At 41.7% G+C, this 20,700-nt stretch overlaps 1 protein-coding gene across 2 annotated transcripts in view; it reads right to left on the reverse strand.

Moving 5' to 3' along the window:
* Positions 1-20,700, reverse strand: part of BICD2 (BICD cargo adaptor 2) — a gene marked incomplete at its 5' end in the record, with an annotated part of 51,160 nt that overhangs the window by 20,714 nt on the left and 9,746 nt on the right. For both annotated transcript variants that reach the window (XM_083869308.1, XM_083869309.1), the window contains one exon: positions 1,067-1,279. In XM_083869308.1, the coding sequence (XP_083725434.1) occupies positions 1,067-1,279 (213 nt within the window). The remainder of the gene's footprint in view (positions 1-1,066; positions 1,280-20,700) is intronic.

Below are 20,700 nucleotides of genomic sequence, written 5' to 3' on the forward strand. Positions count from 1 at the left end.
CTTTGTTTCTAAGAACTGCTTCCCTGTCTAAGGACAAGGTTTGATTTCAACTCTGTTCCACAAAGTTAAAGGAGAAGTTGACTGGCCTGTTTGATTATTTGCAACTGTTTGTACCACAAATCTTCTCTGTCATACCCCAACAAGTGGCACCAGTGAATCCCCACATCTCCAGAGAAGTAACCCACATTTCCTCATCGATTTTACCACCAAATATTATCTACATATTTGTTACTATGTCCTAAAAAATTACATGAGACACTTGCAGCTGAGGCCATACGGAATAAGTTGAGATTCAGATGTGGGCTCTTGGATAGCCTTCCTTCCTGGCAGGGGAGGCCAGCTGATTAGCTTAGGACCAGACAAGACTAGTCCCCAGTGCTTCAAAGGAAGGTTCAAGAAAACTCAGGAATAATAACTGCTGACTGTTTTATCCATCCATCTGTGGCTTATCGTCTCTGTAGGTTTACCAGTCTGAATTTAAGCAATGATTTGAGCTCTCAATCATTTCTGCACCAGTGCCACAAAGACTTCTGCTGCGCTACAGATTTTGTAAGTAATTAAATCCTTTAAGTAACTTCTCAGCAATGGTATCCCCTTAAAAATACGTGGTTTCAATAGTAAAACAATAAAAGGTCAAAGCTATTATAAATGTAAAAGCCATCACGAGAGAAAACACAAGACTACAAACTTTACTATCCCTCTCTTTGTGCATTTCAGTGTTTTGTTATAATACCACACCTTCAGGAATAAGGGAGGAAAAAGGGATAAGAAGTGAAATTATGCCACGAATATTTTCAGCAAGAAAGTCTGTATTGGGAATGAAGCAGAAAAAGTACATCCAAGGGTCTCTGTGCTTCACCTAAACAGGTTCCTCTGCTTTTTAAGGCAGCAATTCTGGAACTGAGGCAACTGGTGTGCAGTACCCACATGACCAGCATGGCCAAACATCCAGCCATGTGTCTGTCAAATCACCTTTCAGCTCAAAAATCTTACAGTTTTTTGGTTACATAGCACCAGAAAATGTAACAAATCCAAGCTGCAGTGCACCCTGTGCATCTTCACTCACCTCCTTCAGTTCCTGTGCAACAGAATTAAGGCGTTCATTTTCAGACTGTGTGTTGGCAAGGACATTTCTTATCTGCTTCAATTCTGTCTGCAACTCCATAACCTTCTTCATGTAATATTCTTCTTTGGTAGCTGATTCTTGAATCAAGGTTTCCTCTCTGCTCTCTCCATCTGCTGCTACCTTCTTGTGGTTGGTATGGGCCTGTCCAAAAGCCTAGGACAGTCAGAAAACACATCTTTTATCAGTAAACCTGTAATTCTGCATAAGTAACTTCAATTTTAAATAGTTGCAAACACCCTCATACATTTCTTCAAGGCAAAGGAACGTTTTTGTACACTCTGCAATTCTGGGGTCAGATTTACAAATGCTAATATCTGGGCAAAAGTAAACCACAGCACCCAAATAGTGCTTTGTGATGCAGAATGCTTAAGTAGAACCTCGTATTAACCCTTGTAGGAGGGAACAACAATGTAGTGACTCGAGTCTGCTGTTAAAATGACTGGCTTTCAACCAGATGACTGCAAGATGACCAGCACTGCTGCTCACACATATTCTCTGTAGTGGGGTCAGATTCACTTCTGCAAAACCAGAATCACTGAGAACACATTTGGCATCAGCCTCCTGTTCCCCTTCCCAGGCTGGGAGCTCCCAGCAGGTGCTCCTGGCTGGGAGATTACAGTCCCCTCCCCTAGGCTTGGCGACATCAGCAGGGCTGCTCCGGATCCAGGCTAAGCCACTGGGGTCACGCTGGCTGAAGTAGGTCAGCGGACAATCCCCCAGCCAGTTCAAGACATCAATCCCCAGCAGTGTGCCAGTAAAGGCACTCAGAGGCAGGTCAGAAATCCAACCCACTTGGCACAGCCGGCCTCTGGCTGGTCATGACACTGGCATTATTTTCCTTCCTTACATTTCTTTTTGCGGGTCTTCATGTTGCTAGAAACCCTTCCACGTGACGGTCCCTGCAGGAGCGTTCTCCACGTGTGCCCCCAGCCCACACAGACACCCCCAGCTGTTGTGGTAACAGAAAAGCCTGCGGCTGTCACTGGCACGTGTTGGAGAGCAGAGCTGGCCACTTCCAGTACTTGTATTTGTAACACACAGCCTGGAAGGAAGATCAGCCATATTCAACGAGATTAAAAATGCAATTTTCTAAGTGTTGCACACGCCTGCACCACAATGCAACCCCAGGCGTATTTGGAGTTTTCAGGTGGTGCCACACAACATCTTTTCGGGATGCAAAAACATGTCAGATTTTCCTAGTCAACATTAATACCAGGCCAAGTCAAGGACAGAGAAGCATCTCATGAAACTCCTTATCTAGCCATGCATTTTCAACTGATCATCTTTTGCCAGCTCTTCAGAAAAATACTGTCAGAGAAGGAAAAACATCTGCTTTGATGAGAAACAGATTTCAGTGTTTTATTACTTCTGTATATTACAGCAGGTGCATTAACAACACAGAAACTACTGACTATACCAGGGCTGAGAGAACTGATCAAGTATGCTAGCTCTGCCTATGATTAAAGGCACACAGATATTGCTCCTATCAGACTAAATTTTATTTCAGATAAGCAAGTCAGAGATACAGAAGACAAATATCCATAGCAGAAATTCTAGCCAGATTCATCAAGATAACCTAAGGGAAATTAAAAAGCACCATATTTCAGACAAAAAGCACCATCTGTGCAAGTCCTGGTCAAATGAATTTCAACAAAGCAGCTTAAAAGCCTAATACCCAAGATCTCCATAAATGTTAAAGGGATAACAAAAAGCACACCAGCTCCTCAAATACACTATTTTTTCCCCGTAATAAATTAAGATCCATCTTTTATAGACCAGCATGTATGACAGATCTCTGGCACAGAGAAAGAGACAATGAGCATCTCTTTGCCCAGTGAAGCAGCACCATTTGCTCAGCTGCAAGATGCCAAAACAGCAAATGGAAGTTCAGGACACTTAAAGCCACAGCTGATCAGCCAGACCTCAGAGTACAGGCATGATTCCATCACGGAGCTCAATAATGCCACTAAGAGAGGGATTCTTAAGAATAATGACTAATTTGCTCATGGAAGTTCCAAGGCAGATGCTAGGCCTTGGGTTTCTTTAACATCTGCAAAGAAAATTCATCATTTTGCCCACATCACAATTGACAGGGAGTATTTAAACACAGAAACTGCCATAGAGGACAAGGCTTTTTTTTTAATCCAATATCCTGTCTTCTACACAGGCTAATGCCAGATGCTTCAGAGAAAGGTGCAAGAAATCACATAATCTCCTCAAGCTGGGGATTGCCTTAAGCCTTGAAGGAAAATGCCTAATGTAAATTTGGAAGAGCTACTAGCATTGAGTTACCCATGTAAAATACCTTTTTATTTTTCAGAGGTTTATGCATTTTTTTGCCTTAGTAAAATCCTACAACAATGAATTCTCTCTATATAAAATCCTACTCTTACATGACAGTTTTCCATCAGTTTACAAGCTTCTCACATTTCCATATAAGAATGCATATTTTTGTTCAAAGGCTTGAAGGTGTGTTGTTAATTCCATGGTCAACTGTCAATCATTCACTATATTTTGAGACAGCAATCAGAACTCTATTCTCTGGTGATGGCAAGGTGAAGTTCAGTAAGTTATCACTACTTTTATGTGTGAGAGGTTTTTCCATTTCCTACAATAGTCAGACTTCCTTTTTTAGAAACTGTCTTTTATTATGGCTTGTCCCAGCTGACACACAAGACCCAACCAAATGGGAACTGCTCACACACATTAACTGCAGAAACAAGCTCATGGTCAATCCTACCTAAGGATGCTGCTGTTCCCCATGGGCTCCAGTTATTTCTGTACAGTAAGGCTGTTATTTGCTCTCAGCCAGCACACTTGCAAAGTGTTGGCAGAAACCCTGATGTTAGCTTGAGTATTACTGTCTAGAGTACAGCGCTGTGAGTAAACAGCCTCTGACACACAGAACAAGAGAAACCTCCTTCAGAGCCATGGTCATCAGGACAGGCCTGGAAAAATTCAAGTTGCGTGCATTTATAAGACAACACTTGCAAAGCACTTCCCTTCCAACCAAGCTTTGTTACCTCTCTTGTATGTACTTACAAACAACCTCAGACATCACTGCTGCAAGCCATTTTCATAATTCCTGTGTAGAACAGGAAATGTAACTTTTAACAAAATTGTGCAACATTACAGGGCAATGCAATAACCTGCCATAGCTACATCCCAGACCTGTCTTAGATCCATCTAGTAAAAGGAAAATGGACTTTTTACTGCTATGCATGAAGCCCCTATACCTTCATACATCCTGAAGCCCAGCATCTGACCACCTCCTTTTGCTGTAACATTATCTAAAACACAGAAGCAGCAGTCAAAGTTACCCTACTCTTCCTTCTCTTCCAAAACCTTTATTTCCATATATTAGGGAAGAAAACGAATTAACTAATTAACTGTGCACAGCTACATTGGAATGATAGACTTTGGAGCATCTCTTCACAAAATAAAAGCTCCTGACATGAAGGCTGCAAAACATCATGTTCTGCTCAACAGCTGCCTCTAGGAATTATGAGACACTAATGTTAGGGAATTAACAAAGCTCTTATTTTCCAGATTCCAAGATCAGGGCAAAAGCAAAATCAAAGAGTTCATGAAACAAAATGCTGTCTTGTTATTTGCTCAGCTGTGCTTGTCAGTGCATTAGAAAGCATTTTTCTGGACAAAGGTACAATTTACTCACAACTATCTCTCTAGAAAGCTGCACAAGACACACATCAAAAGCCCTCCTTGGGTTTAACATCACCTAAACCCAACATAAATTAATACCTACCCCCCAACACACAACCTCAAATTGTGCAATACACAACCCCAAATTTTGTATAGCCATTTACCTCTGGACCAGGCAAACACTAAACACTTCCCAGCTGGGGACTCACAGTTATGTGTCGCAAGCACAGTGAGCTTAGAGAAGTGCACCAAATCATTCCAATGCTAATTTTTGGTTCTTGCTCATATAATATGCTGCCAAAGCTGCAGATAACTGAAACCCTGACAGGTTTCCTTTGGTCAAGCTGCCAACCCCTACCAGCCATGCCAGTCCATGAGATCCTTCTCTCTTTTTTCAAATACACTAGATAGTGTTGCCCAAAGGCCAATTATAACATCCCTGAAACACACTGAAAATTTACCATAATTTGCTGGTGAAGGTTTAGCAAAATCAGTACCAAAAATGCTATTAAATCAACTTCCGTGTTCACAGAACTACTTACATCAGCAGACTCAAGGCACGTAGCAAATACATGCCATCATATTCTTAAATAGCCCAGAAAATATTGTTGCTAAATTAAGGAGATTACTACAAATTTCAGACAATGATGTCTTAAGTCTCAAGAATACAAAGCTCTCCACAACAACTATGAATGGAAAAAAGAATCTGGACAGCAAATGGATGAAGTAGACTCATCCAAAAACTGCAATGTTACATAAGATGGTCAAACTCAGCTCACTTCAAATGAAGCCCTGGATCAAACTACATTTAGACTGAGTTTAAAGTACTGATGTCCAAAAGACAGACTTCATAAAAGCTGAAGCTGCCTCTAGGTCTGATGATAACACAGATTCATTTGTTTATGTTGCAAGAGGAACAAGATCTCAGTCATGCAGATGCGGATAGTTTTTTTGCACGAAACGCAGTACTCTGAAGGATGCTTTCATATAAAACTCCAAGCTTTGATTAGAAAGTTTTCCTAATTCTGTGAAGTTTAACATACCGCTAAGATATCAAGTCAAGTTCTTAAAAACATTGTTAAAATTTTAAACATGATCTTTCAAAAGAAGTTCTTTATCACAGCGCAGCTGTTCATGGAACACACAAAATGTGAAAAATCCCTGAAACACGCTACTTGAAGAATTCCAAATGCTTCTCTCAGAACAGCTGCTGTGATATGGGAGATGCACAGATTGATCTCAGTCATGCTTAAAAGCAAGACGCTCAGACCTTCAGGAAAATCAGAACAGTTCTGCCTTATTTGCCTCTATAATCTGTCACTCCAGACTTCTACTTAGCCCAAAAGTCATCCAAAATTAGGCTGGTTATGCTTCCGTATTTTCTGGGATCCTGAGCTAGACTGCTAAAAAAAAGAGTAACACAAAATACTGGGATGCCACTATCAAATAAAACCCCCCAAAGAAATGCTGGAAAGGGGTTTTTCTGAACAAATCCAGTATGATCTCAAACACTCTACTAACCTCTGAAAAGAGCTGATGTCCCTAAAGGCCTGTCAAGAGCTGATCAGAATCTAGGTGCTGCACAAGGACTGTTAGAGGCTCTGGAGGCTGCCCTATATTGTCTTTAGGGTACTACCTTCACTCTGTACCTGTCTTCTTACACACAAGTGAACCACAGCAAATAGGAAAGTGCAAAAAACCCCACAACTCTATATGTTAAAGCAGATAGACTGACAAGGAAACTCACAGCCCACCCGCCCCGAGAAGACACAGGTAAACGGGAAGTGACATCCCCCTCATACTCAGTCAAAATGACAGGGAGGTTCCTGTGCCATGCAGGAACACACCCAAGCAAACAGAAAACAACACAAATATTTCAGTGAAGGAGTTTCATCAAGTAAATTGCTTAAAAATTCATTTGTCACCTAAACCTGAACTTGTGTTCTCCGTTTAAAGAAATAGCGAGAGGGCAGAGAGAGACAATTCCTTATACATGAGCTGAAAAATAAGAAAGAGAGAAGAAAATCTTAAAAGAGCGCAGAACTCCACAATACAAATCAACTTCTAGACATCACTGATCCTCATGCTCATTTCCTCTCAAAATGAAGCCTCTTCACCTGTGCGTGTCTTCATTTCTTCCCATTTTCCAGGTTGCACATCCAGCCACACATGATGCTGAAATGTCAAGCAGCAGGGGCAGTCTTTACTAAATGTCACACTGGCCTTTTCTCTGCAGTGAAAAGATGGTACAAGATGCTAACCATCCTCAACAGATGAAGCAGCATGAGGCATTTACCCTTTCCTTCACTCACACAGTGATGTTTAAGAGATGCTTCAGCCCTTCTTGCTATCACGGTCACATTAACACGGCTGCTGCATCACCACAAGCAGACCAGAACATGCACATGTTCCTCCAAGAAACACGTTAGGAAGAAGAGGGATTCGTTTCTAACTCATTGACAAAAAAAGCTGACATAAGTACAGGAAAAAAGGAGGGCTTGTCTGAAAAGAGTCCCTTGCCTTTCTCAATCAAGTTTGAAAAGCAGAGTGATGCCTGTGTGCATGCACGCACCAGAAGAGCAGTACCAGGTACGTCCATCACCAGAGGAAACACACAGAGAGGTGCCTGTTCACCTTTCTGGTGAGGTTTGAGAGCACTTTAGCAGATGTGTTTGTTTTTTTTGTGCTGAAGACGAAGAAGAATTTGCAGAAACTGCTCCTTTTAGAAGGCTACTTTTGCAGTGAAAGAATGGTTTACCCATAAAAATTAAACAGAATCCAAGCCCCCAATAAAAAGGTGCCATTAATCAAGATGTCCTTTTTTAAAAAATAAGGATAAAAGTCATGAGACTAAACATCAAACAAGATATTTTCCTTCAGTTGCTCTCTACCACTACTCAAGAGAGACTCAAGTCCTTTTCCAGGAGGCTTTCTAGTGATTAACAGAGATCAGCCCTCATTCCTCCCCTCCTTCAGCTGCAGGCACCAAACTGTGATCAAGGTACACATGCTCTTTCCCTTTTGTGTAAGGGACCAAAGCCAGCCCTGTCAGGACTCATCACTGTCCACTCTGACTTCCAAGAAGAGGTCCTGGAAAGCTTGGAGTTAAAAGCCAAGGACAATTAGTCACAAGGTATTTCATTCACCACTGTCATTCATCAGACTGTGGGCACTGCTGCTCTTAAAGATGTGAATGTTGCTTTTGTTTCAAAGCTTATAGTATAAATTAGCTAAACACATTACCTCCCAAAATGTGGTCTCTGTCACTTACAAACACCTGTGACTACTGACATCAAAAGTACATTCTCTGACAGTACGGAGCATTTCCTTATCCCCAGTGTCCTGCCCTGGAGACAGTGGGCAGGATGGTGTCCTCATGGCCACCTCAGAACTGCTGGTGTCTTCATCATTAGTCACCTTCCCAGGAAAGCCACACAGCAGCAGTCCCCTGCACAGCCCACCAGCTGTTCTCACTGACTGCAATGGGCACTCAGCCCAAAGCCTGGGGTTTTGGTTTGGGTTTTTCGGTATGAAAAATTCCTGTAACTGTAACAGGGAAGGAGAATTAAAAAGGATCCAATTGCATTCTACTGAGTTTAAACCAGAGAGGAATGGAAGTTTTGGTGAGCATACATTTCTGCTTTCTCATAAATAAAGAAAAGGGGCATGTGAGGGGAGAAAGGAGAGGTGGAATGACACAAGTCAACAGAAAAAAAGTAGTCCTTTCAGGATAACTTTAACTGTTGAGTTAAGGAAAAATATAAAACAAGCTATCCTAAGGCATCTTTCTTTACTGTGCATCATAACAGACCAATGAACTGCTGCAAGCAACATCTACACAGCTCCAGACCAAGCCTCAAAGGAAAGATGGAAATGTGTAAAAGGAGTTAATGCTGCTGAACATCAGGACTGTTTAGGAGCTAGACAGCAGAGACTAGAGATTTCTACTTACAAGTGCAAAGGGTGCCATTACCTGCCCACTGTGGTAGAGAAACACGACTCAAACTCACTCTTCCCAGAAGTCACACTGCAGGAAATTTGATCATCAATTGCTGATTTTTAAACCCTTCTGCTAAATTTGATGGAATTATTTATCTGTACAGGCTATTTCACAGTCAGCTGATCCTGTTAGGTAGGTCATTGGGTCATCTTCCCCTGCATATGAAACAAGAAGTGACTGCAAATGGGCTCTGTACAGTATTGTCCTGTTAAGACTGCTGCTCCTCTGCAGGCATTCGAGCTCAGCACCTATCAGGACATGCATTACAAACGATTGTGCAGAAACTTGATGTAGGTATGATCTATAATGAAGTAATATTAAGAAACTGAAAACCAAGAGCAGTGATCTGTAAGTACTACACTAGATCTCTAGCAGCTGACCTCAAAGAATAATTTCACTAAGGCCCGTAATTAGTCCTGAGAAGATATGTTATGAATGTTCAAAGGGTGCAATGGACACTAGAAACCTAGAAGCAGCCTTTTCCTTCTTAAAATGTTAGCTCTTTATTTAAAACTCAACAAGATCTTAATGAAATTACACATTTCATAAAGGACAATGCAGCATTTTCTTAAGTAGGTGTCTCACACAGCCTTTACTGTAATAATTCATAGAAGAAAAAACTTAAGTGTTACTAATCAAATTAAACCCATTGCTGTTCAGTAAGCGCCTGATCAATAAATCACTGGAAACTGGGCAAATGCATCATGGAGTACCTCTGCTGACATCACTGCCTTCCTTCTCATCTTCACCTTTGATAAGGATAATAGAATAGAACAATAGTTTTTTTTACTCTTATCAAATAAAAGGAACAATGTAACCTTGGAGAAATAGATACAGCTGACAAAGCAGAAGCCAAGCAAAACAAGGATGTTGCAGCTCCTCAGAAGCAGGGGTTGAAAAACAACCACCTAAAAAGGACACCAGAAATTGAAGACCACCAAAGAAGACAACAAAGAACACATAAGGAGGTTTAAGAAGGGGGGCAGCTATGTAAAATAAAGTAACACATACTCCTCAAGTAAGCAGGGATAGCTAATGAATATGTAATCAGTGTGTATAATAAAATCTCTGTTTATCAGGGCACTCGATTAGAGGAGGGATCCTCCCAGTGACCATGGCTAGAATAAAGAATGCCTGCTTTCTAATACTCAAAACCATGTCAGAAAGCTATCTGGCCAATTTTGGTACCACCTTAACCTATCCTGTGGCTGTGTGGGGCTTGGAGGCTGGATGGAGTTAAAACACAACATTACCACTAGAAGATCCTGCAACATCGTGAAAGAAAAATCAAATGAGATCTCAGCCCTCTAAACATGTGTCTAAAGTTAGGAGGAGTTACATCTACCAAAGACAACTGATAAACTTACGAAAACCAACTTACACCTAACAAAGCCAGTATATGCATTCTGTCCTTCACATTAGACCAAAATGGAAATAGTTTAACTGCCCCACACACGACTTGCAAGAAAAATCTTTCTTTTTCTATTTGAACACTACAGTTTGCCTGCAGTCTGTCATGCATATGCACCAGGAATGTGTGTGGCCTTGCAAGTAGCAGGTGTGACTGTTCCTCTTGGCAACCCTGGACCTCCAGCCCAGCACCACCACCTCCCTCATCCACCACCCCAGCCCACACTCTGTCTGTGGCCAGCCACCACTTGAGTGCCAGTACAGACCTCAGCTCCTCACCATCGCAAAAGCTCTCATATTTCCATGAGTTTGGTAGTAGGCTCTTTCTCTCACACTCAAATATCCCCAGAGGCAAACACAAACCTCAACTAAGCAGCAGGCATAGATTCACAAACAACTGCTTGAAGGAGATCTGGTACCTTCAGGGTAGTTGTGAGGCTTTCCAAAACATTATATCACTTCCCACCATGTCACCCCACTCCATACTGACATCAAGCATCTTGCAAAAGGTCATGCAACAGTGAAGACTTGTGCACAATTCAGGCAAGAGACTAGTCCTTGATCTGGCTTTCATTTTGTTAAAATAATGGTTCACGCTTTCTTTGGAGAAAGCTCAGTTAACACACAAAGTAATTCTAAACTGCCTTCCATAAAATGTTGTGGCAAGAGCTGGAGAAGGATTATACCTTCCAGAGGGTCACTGCAGCACATCCCTACAGCACAGCTCACTTACCCTTAGGTGCCTGTTAAGTAATACACTGTAAGAAACAGAGTGAAACTGTAGAAATTCAAAGTATCAGGCTGCCCACCTATGGCTGTAAAAGCCTGCTGAGCGTGCCTCAACACAATTACCTCCAGAACTGAGAAAAGTTGCTGCAGTACTATGAACTACTTTTCTATAAAAGAAACATAAAAATAAAGCACAAGATATAACATCCTTGTTCCCACACAAGAAAGATTACTTATTACATATAAGCACAATCCACTTAAGCAATTGATGTTTAAGTGCAGGCTTCTACAAAGTCAACCAAGAGTTTAAGTTGGCACCAAAGGAACTGCTCCCAGGCTCAGCAGCTAGTCCCAAAAAATTAAGTTTAACCTCTCTCTCACCTCCTCTGTCCCAACCCAGCACCTGAAATTAGGAGAAGATAATTGCTTTAGCTGAGAGCAAGATTGAGAGGTTAGAGATGAGAAGACAGCTTCCACTCACTCTTTAATTATTGGTAACCAAACACACACACACACAGAGTGGTGATAGAAAATACTTTGCATCCTCTTCACCAGCTCTGCTCCCCAGCCAAGGACTTTTTATCTGTATGGATAACAGTAAGCATGAAATCCTCCAGTGATACTCAAGTAAATGTTTTCCTCTTTGGTTTTTTTTTTTTTTTTTTTTTTTTTTTTTTTTGTTTGGTTTGGGGTTTTTTTGTTTGTTTGTTTTTTGTTTTTTTTTTTTTTAAATGCAATAGCTAATAGCATTAGCATCTCATTGCATGAGGACTAAAACAATGCTTGCCTGCTGCATAGGCACACCCGCTCTAGAAATAAAACAAGGAAGTAGACTGCATCCTGCAAAACATATGTAACGTACAGCTTATCACACTACTGCCTGCTTATTTACCAACATAGTAGCTTCCCTTGGTGTGACAATAATAGAGGCTTCCAGGAACAAGCCCTGCTCTACAAGGATTTCGCCACATGGCTGCATAAATACAGCCCAGTACATATAAATACCTACTAGTTGTTGGTACCAGAATGAACCAGGACATGAGGCACTTTGGGGAAAAATAAAATAAATTTTTAAAATCTCAGACTAAATATTTAAAATACCTAAGCAGATTTTTAATCACCAGAGTATTAAAGGAGACTAATGCTAAGTGTGGAAACACTTCCAGCATATGTCAAAGTTACCATGTGAGCTCTGCAGTTCATGTACCATTATGCAAAGAGCTTTCTAAATACCAAAACTAGTAGTCAGGCTTTCTGGTTTTAGTGGTCTTCAATTGTTCTCACACATGTATGTGCACAACTGCACAAGGCATTTTATCAGATGTACCATTGGTAGCTTGTTCTACCTGGCAAAAGCAGACATTTTCTTGTTATCTAATTGCCCTTTCATTAAGAAGTCATAACACTTGAATAACAAATTTATTTCCCCCCTAGAACCTAAGCAAAGGTCCAGAGAGTTTAACCTAAATATAACTTTTATCATAATCTTTTCTGTCCTACTAGCACAGTATTTACAACAAACTCCAGAGGAATCTCTCAATTCCCTCTGATCTGCTTGCAGCCTACATCCAGGCTTCACATTGAACTATAGCATGTTCAATTACCATTGCCCATCATGGTCATGTATTGATTAAAAAAATAAACATTAGACATATTTGAGCCTCTATTCTAAGGTTTGGATCAAAAAGCAAGAAGGGAGAGGGACAAACCCCAGCCTTCTTCTCGTAATGCAGTTTCTACAAACACTCTAGAGAGCAACTGCCAGCTGCAACAGCCACGTGGCCAAGTCACTGGTGTGCGCCCGTTAATCTGGAGCACACAGCTCAGTCGATACTCAGTGTGGCTGGTGAGGTACTGCTCAGAGCCCCCAGATGTCTGTCTGCCAGTGGTGTCAGTGTCAGAAACAATTCAAGGACAGGGTTTTACCATGGCTCTGAAAAGAGAGGACAAATGCATTTCCTTCGGCTCAACTCCATGAGACACTTTCTGGAGTAAAGGAGAGGATTAGAAAAGAAAGAGTTACAAAATACAGGAGGAAGTGAAGTCCTGGTGCATGACTTAAAACACTGGCAAACAGGAAGCAGAGGCTTCCCTTAGGGCCCCATCCCTGGAGGGGTCCCAGCAGCACTGCACAGGAAGGGAGAAAGCCCCTCAGCACACGACAGCACAAGCCCACTGGCAGCTATTTTTACAGGGTCCTGTCAGGATTACAGGAGTCACTGCTCATTTTGAGGCAGAATGCCTGTCAGAATAGTAACAGGCACTGTCCTTGCTGGCAAGAGCAAGAGTTTTGGCTAAAATGGACAGCACAGCAGAGACACCTGTACACCATCACATCTGTGCTGAAGATGTTATGGATCCTGCCCCTTTGTTCGAGCCCATTCTAGCAGCATTCAGCACACCTAAAGAGGCTGCAGGTTATCCTGGGACGTGTCACTACTCTGTGACCATCTGAGAGGCCCTACATCACCCTGACACTATCATCTGCAAAGTGCCTCTTCTCTCCAAACATTCAAATACTTTTCATGATTTAAGTTCAGTGTTGTTTTCTACCTTATGAGCAAACCCACACTGCAAAATTCAGGCCTGATGGTACCACGGGAAGTCAATGAGTCTCACTGCTTGCAAGACAGAGCTGCTAACTGCAACGGGAGACCACCTCAGCTGAATGTCTGAAACCACACATGTCTGAAACCAAGATAAACTTGGGAATTCTCTAAACTGGATGCAATCTGAGAAACTCAAAGATAGCTCAGGAACACAGTCTGCTGCTGACTTCAGAAATTTTTGACAGAAACAATCATTAAAAAAATATAAATTAAAAAATCCCCACCAAAAATCAAAATGGGGCTTCAGAAAACACCCAAACAAAACCCACAATGTTCTGTCCTTGCCAGAAATGCAGCAGCAAGCAAGCAACAGCAAAGGGTCAAGAAAAAGCTGTCCTCGGATTTTAAATTAATCAAACACAATTGCTGGCTACTGAAAAGAGAGCAGAATTGGTTAAAATAAATGACTGAATAACAGGACAAGAGCCTGATTATTACTGGACACGGCAAAGGGTGGTCTTTTTTTGCTAATTAGACGACTGCAAAGAGAAATTGTGTAGACTTTTAAATTATTGGCTGAACTGTAAAGCACCTTGTCAGAGAAGAAAAACATTTTAAAAATTCTTCAAAGTTAAGAGATGCATCAAAACTCACAGTCAACATAGAAAGGATGTAATTACCAAACTCTTCTGAAAATTGTTCAGCAAACATTAATTACACATAAAGAGCATTTAATTATAGTTAGAAATTAACAAAAATATAGATCATTACAAGTTCCAAAGGATGTCTTGAAAAAACTCTGTCTTGGGAGTCCAAGGTCAAGGTCTAAAAACCTGAAATGACCGTAGTGCTTCAGAGGACCCGGTGAGAAACAATGAAGAGTTGAAACAGCATGATGGATTCACACATAGTGAGAAACTGCCAAAACTATTAGACAGAAAATCTGTTCAAGAACGTTCAAAGACAAGAAACTTGAATAATCTACATTGTTATTTTATCTTAAGGCTTTGGACATTCAGAATTAAAAGGCAGCAAATCAAGTCTGTGAATTTTGGAGACTTTGAAAGGAGATCACAGAGCTCCTAAAATAGTTTTACACAGATAAGTCAAACCATAAATAAATCTTGTATTTCATTAAAGAATTAATTTCCAACTAATCATATTGAGACTTTGTAGGTACAAATAGGGAACTGATTTTCTCCCCCTCCAGACAAATTTAAAAATAATAACATGCTCTTCATGATTTCAGAAGACAAGAATCTCCAGGATTATTTGCCTCCAACTGCAAATCCAGAAATGAAGTGCTACTAATGCAGGTCCCATATGATTTCACGCCCCATGTAAAGGTGTGCAGAACTATGTGACTTGTATGGTAGGCAAGAAATACAGCCACCACGAGAAACACAAAATCCTGACCATGAACAGCAGATCCCAAATTGCAACACCACAAGATAGAACTGCATACACAGAGGTAAAGGTTAAGTTCGAACTCTCTTTTTATAAGGAGTACTAATGAAGAGACAATAAAGTATTACTCAAAAATAAAAAGGAAGCATTTTTCTTGCAAATAATAGATCTAATTTTATTTTGTGCTCGTAAGTTCATCACACCCCTGATTTCAGCAGGGCAAGACACTGCAGCAAAGCAGAGCTGAGCAGCAGGAAGCAGGAGGAATGTTTACATTCCTGAGCAGTGTTCTCACTGCCAGCTCCACTGAAAAGAAATCAATGTCATTATCGTCGTTAAAAAAAATGCATACAGGAAATTTCATTTGGGATTTTGGACATGTGTAAGGGACTATCACTCTTTAATTGTTCCAAGGATTAATTCAAAGGCCACTTGTCACCAGAACAGCTGTTCGGCCAGCTCTCCTGTTTTGCCTATGATTTTGTTTTGTTAGATAGGGAATGTCTGTCACAGATTCATTCATGTCTGTCACCATCCTCCAGCCAGCAGCCCTTCATGTGGTTGCTAACTGAAAACGCATCTTAAAACAAATAAACATATCTTGACTTAAGTTCTGACCTCATGTTCAGCAGAAACACAATGCAGGTTTTGTTGCCTCTAATAATAATCTAAACACCCCTATGAAGGTTCAGTTGCCCATGGTCACACAGCTGAAGAGGGGTATGTGTGAACCCCTCTGCCAGCATCCAGCAGAACCATTCACTCTTGCACTTGGGTGAGAACCAGACTATTCAGGAGCCATCTACTCCTGGGCAGCAGACAGATCAAGAAGGCCCACACCAAGTCTGATCTTTTTAGTAGTGCTACAGACACTGCTATATAGAATCATAGGTGAACAGGACAGAAAAAAAACCCTCTTACATAATGAGGATTTTAAGAGGATTTTATGTAATAGTATATTTGAGAGCCTATTGCTAGAATTATCCCACTGAAATTCTCCAGATTACTTTTTTCCCCCTCAAGGAACTTGGGTAAAAACATGGAATCAAAGCAAGCTTCTGGCTATGTTTCATTGATGAGCTGCCCACAAACTCATCAATGAGTGTCCCCATTACTGCTCCCTTCCTTCATCCTATTTGACTGCATTTTCTTTAAACAAGTCCACATATTTATGAGCAAATAAACATCTTGACTCCATCCTGCTCTACAGACATAGTAGTTCCCCTAAGGAGAGGCATAAAACCTGGTCTTAACAAGGGCTCAAAAGGCAGTCTCCTCCTGTCCCCAAAGGTGAAATTTGTTGTTTATTAATCCAGATCAGCAATTCCAAGAGCAGTGAAAAGTTACCCTCTCCTCCCTCATTGATTTATGTTGTGGCAGTAGCCTTATGTAACAACAATAATTTAAACTACAGCTTTATGCACACAGCTGCCTTGAGTAAAACAAACCAACCCGTACTGCCAGGACTGTTTGCTTCAATGCAACACTTACACAGCACATGGCTGGTGGCTAGAGAGCGGGCAGCCAACAGCACAGACCCAGCACACAGAGTCATAGGCAAAGCCATCTCCCATCACCACAGCATCCAGAGTAAGAACTTCAGCAACAGGAAACCTTCTCCCACGTTTCGTATGGTATGAGCCATACAAAGAAGTGGTAAATAAATCCTCTACTTCTCCACACACCTCATAGAGGTGTTGGATCTACAGGCAGACTGACCAAAAAGCCTGAGTCCCCTCCACAGGCAAACCATCCAGGACTATTGTTGTAAGAGTTGGTTGGATAGTGGCCCAAACAATAAGCTGTTTTCAGAAAACCAGGGATTCATCCTCTTATGTGGCATGAGAGAAGGATTAGGCCTTAATTTAGCACCATTTAGAAAAGATTACCCTTTAATTGCAATAGGAGTTGGCAGACACCGGCAGCAATGAAAAGCCTTTATCCTGCAAAGCTTCCAAGTGGTCAGTGACAACTCCCAGGCCAGCAGTAGAGAGGCAGCCCATGCTGTCCCCAGCCAGCAGCTCAAGGCCAGCAGACTGATGGGGTGGAATGCCGGGGGCACACAGTTGCATCACAGCTGCAGAGACAAACCCCTCATTCATTGGCATTTTCAGACTGGGTAGGGCCTGTGGGGCTGCCAACAGTGCACTGAGGAGGCGAAGCCTTCAGAAGGGCTCAGCTGCCAGTACCACCCAGAGCTCTGCCCAATGGGACCCAGCTGGTCTGGGCAAAGATCCAGTAGTGGGGATATGCCCACTTCCTGCCTTCGGGTATCAGTCTGACCTGGTCAGCAGATGAAGCTCCCCACTGACCTCAGCTCTGTCATTCTCTGGTGACAGGGTAAGAGAGATGTCATTCTATATTTTCTGGCACAGAGAACTCTGCTAAAGCAGATACATTACGTGCCTCAGGTAGAAGGTGGCCAGACTCCTGCCAAGGGTTCCCAGTAGCCCACTGCCACTCAGAAGCCTGTTACAAATGTCTTCTAATTTGGAGCAAAGCTAAATGTTCTTCCAGACTGGCACCCAGGAAAAGGTAATTCTTGTTCAAACAGATTTTGCTGCAGCAGTAATGTCTGTTTTACATCTGCACTGAATTAATCCAAGTTTAGGCCAGCATAGGACATCCCAAAGCCTACTGCAGTTTAACTCAAGCCATTTTTAACTTTTAACTTTTATTTTTAAAAGTTCAATGAAAAGTAATAATTTCTATGCGTAGACAAGGCCTTAAACCAAGGTTTAACCCCCTTCCTCTCCACTTCTTAGCCACACCCGGCAATGACTGGCATTTCTGACAGCCTCAGGCCTGAAAAAGCCACTGCCCAGCTGGCTGAGCCATCTCAGTTTACCAGTGAGAGGAGAAAGAACGCTTCGGCAAGGAGGCTGGGAGCTGGAGAAGAAAACTGTCAGAAAAAGACTGATTAAATGAGGAGCCATAAGAAGTATATAAGAAGTGTCAAGGGAGAAAGCAAATCTTGTAAGGGGGAGGCAAAGAACGTGTCCAAGGGAAGAGATAAGAGACAACAGTCAAAACTGGCACAGGGTAACAGTGGCAGCAGCACAATGAGCAACTGAAATGGAATTCAGCAGGAAACCAAGGAAGAGGAACAAAACCAAGTGCAGGATGAAGTAGAAGTAGGAAGAAGAGACATGAGCCTGTAGCTGCTTGCCCACTTCAGATATGAATGGGCAACCTCATCCTCTTTGTGCCCTAACTGCTTCCAGTTTCTAAAGCTAAGGTTGAAGCTTGTTTCCCACCCTGGAAGAAAACCTGAGCAGTAATTGCGTCATTTGCTTAGGGCATTCTTTCCTAAACATATAAGTTTTGAAAGTTTAACACCAAGAAGCCTGGCACTGCACTCAAAAACCACCTTAGAAGAGACTTTAGAGTTAGTTAGTTTAGTTATCCTTGGACACTATTATACTTCTTTGCATTCATTGTCACTGCTACCCTTGCTGCTCATTCTCAAATGAAACACAGGGTACAACTATACAGGACTGAGACTGATGTCTAAAGCACACTTAGTTCAAAAAAAAATTATGATCCCAACACAGAACTGAGAGTCACATCTTGTACTCAACAACACACTGAAGCAGACCAGGTTTACTTTTAAGACTATAAGGAAGAATTCTGTTTCTTCAGGAGTTCATTTCATGTTTAGAGCTTGAATTTCAGCAAGTTGATTTGTTGCATTATAATCAGACACTAGTTTTATGCACATGAAGACCATAAAGTTAAAGAAAAATTAAAGAAATTAAGTAAGAGGAGCTCTAGCCATCCCCACAGATGTTATTCAAATTCCTCAAACATAACTTTTCCATTATTACTGCCGTCTTCTGCACTGAAAAAAGAAAGAGAAACAGACATATACCCATTATCTACAGACCTGAAATTTCAAGACACAAGACCATTAATACAATAGGAAAACACTACAACTACACAGTTCCAAAGGCAGCATTAAGACAGATCTCAAAACACAAGAAAAGGAGTTAAACAATTCAAGAGTTAAAAAAATTTAAGCCTGAGCACTGGAGAGCATTCCTGTGTACACAGACACCAAGTACTGGGCTGTTCTTGATAGCTCTGGAATTCTTCAGAAGTAAAATCTAGCTTTAGAGCCTCACTGAATTAAGAGGCAATGGAACAAAACTTGGATCTGCATGAACTCCACATCTCATGGAGGCTCTGTTCCCTTGTTCAGCAGTGCCTACTGAAGATTAAGGCCACATTCTTCATACAAAGCCTAATGCTATGTGCAGTAAGACAAAGCTAACACATGACTAGCACAGCATGGTACCAGGCAACAAATGGAGCCCAGGGCAAGAAAAATACTTTCACCAAATTAATCACTTTCTATGGAGATGACCCTTGCCACAGAGAACAATGATAATAAAAGAAGAAAATACATTTCTTGTAAAGCACACATAGAAATATCGTGTCAACCTTAATGCTCTTTTAGATCTATTGTGGCATACACAGCCCCATTGAGAGCAGCAGACCACAGGGCTGATAAACGCTCTTTGAGGGCAGTTCTCACAATTCGCAGAGCCAAGAACCTTAAAAGCAAACAGATGCCTCACAGAGGTTTCACCAGCCCCAAAAGCCTCCCTGGATGAGCTAGATTCCAAGATGTTCCCCAGCTGCAGTCCCTCACACTGCGGAGCATGAAAGGAATGAATGCCTTACTGTGCTCCCCAAAAACCCTAACAATAGGGAGGTCAAAAGGAACATCAGAGCAATTTTAATGTTAACAGCCTTTGTGCCACATTAAAAGAGTCCATTTGCTTCCATCCCAATACGACATTTTTATTTTAGGGCATTTGGCCACACGGGCTACATTAGAACAAGCAGCTACAAACCAGTGGAGTAGCTATTTTATATATATATACACACATATATATGTGTGTGTGCGTGTGTGTGCGCGTGCCTGCATATACTAGCAGCTCTCTCCCACCAAATTCCTTTACTGTACTCTTATTGTTTGGTTTCTACCTGTTTCCCAAGTGAAATGAGTAGGCATTTCTCCTTGTCTCCCTCTCCTTGTCTCTTCTACAGAGAGGATAAGAATAAGCTGATTTATTAAGTGCTCAGGTGGAAGAGCTGTCTGAAACATGACACTGTTAGGAAAGCTGTGCTCTCCCTTTTCACGTGAGCCTGGAAAACAGAATATTGCAATGCGAAAGTTTTCCTCCAAACTTCCAGGACAGACAATGCTCAAGTCTACTATCCCAGCAGCCTTAACAAAAAGTCTACAACCCAGCCCTCAGAGGCTCTCTCTACTTCCTGAAACCCTCCCAGATTTCAGAAAAGAGAGGTCACAACATTTGTACTTAAGCCTCAGTCAAACCATGAAGAGTCCTAGCTAAAATTTCCCTCCAATTCACTACTGTGCTTACCTCCATTGTGAAGGCAGGAGGACAGGAAAGTGTAACGGTTCACATGAGTGAAAATTAATCCTGGAATACAGGATTTTTCCCACCCCAGAACCCCAGAGAAGTTAAAGGTAACCACAATTTATTCACGCTGTTTAAGGAATTACATTAGCAGTTTACAAGTATAGAATATTGACTGATGCACAATACATGCAGGGGTGAGAGGAGGGCTTCAAAACTGACACATTGATTAGTAGGATCACTGCAAAAGCCCACATGCAGGAATAAAACCATAAAGTCCGTGAAATGCCTGGCAATGACAGACGATTTACTCTTCTCTGCATTCCTTTCCTAAGGGGTAATACTGCAAGTGTCACAGTAGTAAGCATTCCTTCAGCCCTCCTGAAGCCCAGACAAACAACTAATGTATCTCACATGCTCCAC

The sequence above is a fragment of the Zosterops lateralis genome (genome assembly GCF_965231275.1).
Source record: "Zosterops lateralis genome assembly, chromosome: 11".
In the NCBI taxonomy this organism is placed as follows: domain Eukaryota; kingdom Metazoa; phylum Chordata; class Aves; order Passeriformes; family Zosteropidae; genus Zosterops; species Zosterops lateralis.